Here is a 3,573-nt window from a genome sequence, read left to right on the forward strand (position 1 = left end):
GTCGAAAAAATCTCCCATACAAATTGACCCGTCCTAATATACATACATAGTAAAGGTCTGAAACAATCGATAGCACTATCGGCACTATTGATGGTTTCGGCGAACGTATTGACCATTGATGGTTTAGACAAGTGGTTCCCAACCTTCTCCAACTGCCGGCCCACTCTCCTTATCGTAATACATAACTACACTGTCCGATAGTCCATGGTGGACTAAAAACCCTAAATTTATCGCATCCCTTCCTTATGTATCCATAATTTACAGCCAAATATTGCAAATGTGTATACAATAGACTGGTGCTTAAAAATTAATTCCAAAACGCCAGGAAGAAAAAGTGTCCATTTAGCCTTAATGCTTCCATAAAAAATTTGGTGGCAATCGGATAAAAATTAGTGGCACGAAACTTTCCCAATTAGTTTACTATAATGCCTGATTTCCATTCAAATATGCTATCTAGAAAGCTATTAAAGTCCAAAATCCATTGAAAATTGAGATAGTTGCAGAAATAATTATTATTCTTCTTCTTATTATTTCGCGCTGTAACAAGCGATTTTTGCCAAGTTCAACAAAGCACGTCAGTCGTTTTTCTTCTATGCCAACTGACGCCAATTGGAATTGCCAGTGAAGCCAAGTCCTTCTCCACCTGGTCTTCTCATCTCAGTGGTGGCCTCTCTCTTTCTCCTCTACCACCTGCGGGTTCCGAGTTGAATACTTCCAGAGCTGGAGCGTCGGTGTCCATTCGAACGAGTATATATATATATATCCATAGAGTTCTCGGAAACGGCTCTAATGATTTTGATGATATTTTGTAAACGATGATGTTTTGGATTTTAAGGTTATCTGAATAGGTATTATCTCCGAGAAGACTCATATAGATTGCCACCTGTTCGAATTATATAATAATAAATATAATGTATAATAAATTATATATACGCTCTAGATATGTACTATTCATTCCAGCGTGTTTCCGAATAGGGTTCCACCCAAAATTTTAGAGTAAGAAGTTTACTTAATATAATATTTTTTTTTAATTCCAAAATATTTCTTTAAAGCTATCCAAATGACAAATATTTGATATCCAAACCTTGAAAACTTTAAAAAGTATGTGCACTCCGGGCAAAGCTCGAAATTCGTGGATGTAGTCGTTTGTAAATCAATTCTTAACATAAAACTTTTTCAAAAATACTTATTGCAAATTTTCAAGGATATTCAAGGAGAACCATTTCAAATGACTTGTTCAATACCTATGCATCCTTATGCACCAAAAAATTTTAAACGTTTTTATTTCTACAGAATATTTTCATTCATATGGTACCCAAATTGTTATTCTTTATTGCAATAAGTTTTTTAAGTAAAGACGTACGTAAAAAAATCTGTTCTTTCTTTTTTAGGTCATTATAATTTCTAAGATCAATCAAATCGTCCGATACTGTAAGAGTACATTGATCTTACGCCATTTAAGTGATATACAGGCTCAGGATTAATAAAATAAAAATTTAGAAATTTAAAGAATATGAGTTTGCAAAATACTTAAATAGCATAAATAGTATTCGTATAGTATTGAGCGTTTTGGTTAATCCTAAAAAATTATATTGATCTCAAAAGAGATTAACTCATTTTGGCTACCTCTTAGCATAACGGCAGAGACTTTCAGAGGAGGACCATTAATATACCAAATACTAAAATTTTAGTCGGGTTCCGGCGTTGCATTTTTTTTTTACGTGGTTTAATATATGTACATATGTACATAAATTTTGTCACCTTTCTCTCGTTGTATCACTTCAAGTTTCGAATTTCGTTTATCCCCTGGCGAATTTGCATTTTCTTCCCATTTATATTGTCATGCTCTACATAATAAAAATACGTAAATACAACACATACATACATATATACATACTTTTTTATTTCCTCCTTTAACTTGAATACTATACGAGTAGCATGCCAATTTTTGTCGGCAGCGTATCACCGCTGACCCACCCAATGTAATCACTGGGCCGCCAACTGTCAATTGCGACGCATGCAATACGTCAGTGTCTAGCCAGACAAGCAAATAAACCGAGAGGAAATTACCACACAAGAAGGAAGCAATGGGTGCTCAGCGGCATTAAACAGCAGCAGCACAGGCGCACGCTCGGACACACGCAAATGAAGCTGTCGCATTCACTGTCACGTATGACTCGTGGCGGCTCGGGGTAGAGAGCGGATTTTCGAAAAAGTTCATTACCAAAATTAACTCACTGACCTAGCAAACAGCAAACGCCACTTGACTCGGCGTGCAAAGGAATTTTTTATTCGATTTTGTACACAATCCTTTGTTGGTGTTTGATTTTCTCATAATTTGTTAATTTGTGGCATTTTTTTTCCGAAATTAGGTCAATGAGGGCAGCATTGCTGAGGAGGCTGGCTTGCGTGAAGGTGACGTCATTGTGCGAATTAACGATACCGCCACTTCGCCGCTCTCGCATGACGAAGCAGACAAAGTTATTAGGCAATGTGGAAATGTATTTTTCATCGGTGTAAAACGGTAATTAGAACAGCCTTTAAATTGTGCGTTCGTGCAAATTTATTCAAATGCTTTTTGTTCGTTTTGTGCTACAGTGAGGGAGAGGAAGAACTGGTGCCGAAGATTTTCCCCGTTTTGGGGGTTGACGAACGTCCTACTACACCGCAAGCTTTCCTTGATATAAGTGGACGTAAAAGTCCTATTCCACGTCAGTTAGCAGTTGAGGAGCCAGATGCTCAGACGGAGTACTTACCCGAACTAGCGGAACGTCCATCATCGGTGCTTTCCGAGCAAACTGAAATCAAGTTGGTTGAAGAAGAGATTGCTGCCGTGCTTTCTGGCGAATCGGAGGTGCTTCAGGATCATAACGTTTTGGGGTTAGTTCTGTGAAGCAGATATGCATGGTGTGCTGTGGACTTTGTTTGTTAACTTAGATTTATTACATTAGCGTAAATTTCTACAGAATATTCCCCAAGCCGGGCGTTTGTATGGCTAGTGATGTGCTGCGTACACTAAATGAGAGCGCTACGAAAACCAAAGCGGAAAAGGATAAGGAGAATAAAAAGTGGTCAACTTTTTTGGTGAAGCCAGATCGACCCATACCGAAGAGCAAGGAACAGATCGAGGCTGAGCGTAGAGCGGCAAATGCGTACAAAGTGAAGATTGTCAAGTCGGCACCAAGATCACGTTCGCCATCGCCAATGGTAAGAGAGACTATTGAAAGGAAAAGAAAATTTTAATTCAAATATCTACGATTTATGTACAGCCACAGCCACCGCCACCAGAAACACCAATAGAAACAAAACTGCCAGTTGAAGAAAAACAACCGTCTCCGCCAAAGGTAGAAGAAGTTGAGGAGCCACCACCAAAGGACAGCGAATTACCGAATTTAGAAGAAGTTAAAATTTTAGTGGAGCCACCTGCTGAGGAGAACGAGAACGTACAAGTATCGCTAGAAAAGGAGCAAAAACTAGTAGAAGAAAATGTGGAGAAAGTGCAGGATACCAAAACGGAGCCATCCCCACCAGTCGAGTCGACACCCTCAACAGCAGCTGAACAAAACGGGGAAG

At 38.7% G+C, this 3,573-nt stretch overlaps 1 protein-coding gene across 1 annotated transcript; it reads left to right on the top strand.

The window, feature by feature from the left end:
- Nucleotides 1–2,372: 2,372 nt before the first annotated feature.
- On the top strand, nt 2,373–3,497 carry LOC108353953 (PDZ and LIM domain protein Zasp-like; the record flags this gene model as incomplete). Its single annotated transcript, XM_017605143.1, has 4 exons — nt 2,373–2,524; nt 2,599–2,880; nt 2,952–3,207; nt 3,270–3,497. Coding segments are annotated over 4 exons (918 nt in total), but the record flags the coding sequence as incomplete, so codon positions are not given.
- Between the last annotated feature and the right edge of the window lie 76 nt (nt 3,498–3,573).

Source organism: Rhagoletis zephyria, unplaced genomic scaffold, assembly GCF_001687245.7.
Source record: "Rhagoletis zephyria isolate East Lansing unplaced genomic scaffold, Rhagoletis_zephyria_1.1 Rzeph_scaffold_32456, whole genome shotgun sequence".
Lineage (NCBI taxonomy): Eukaryota > Metazoa > Arthropoda > Insecta > Diptera > Tephritidae > Rhagoletis > Rhagoletis zephyria.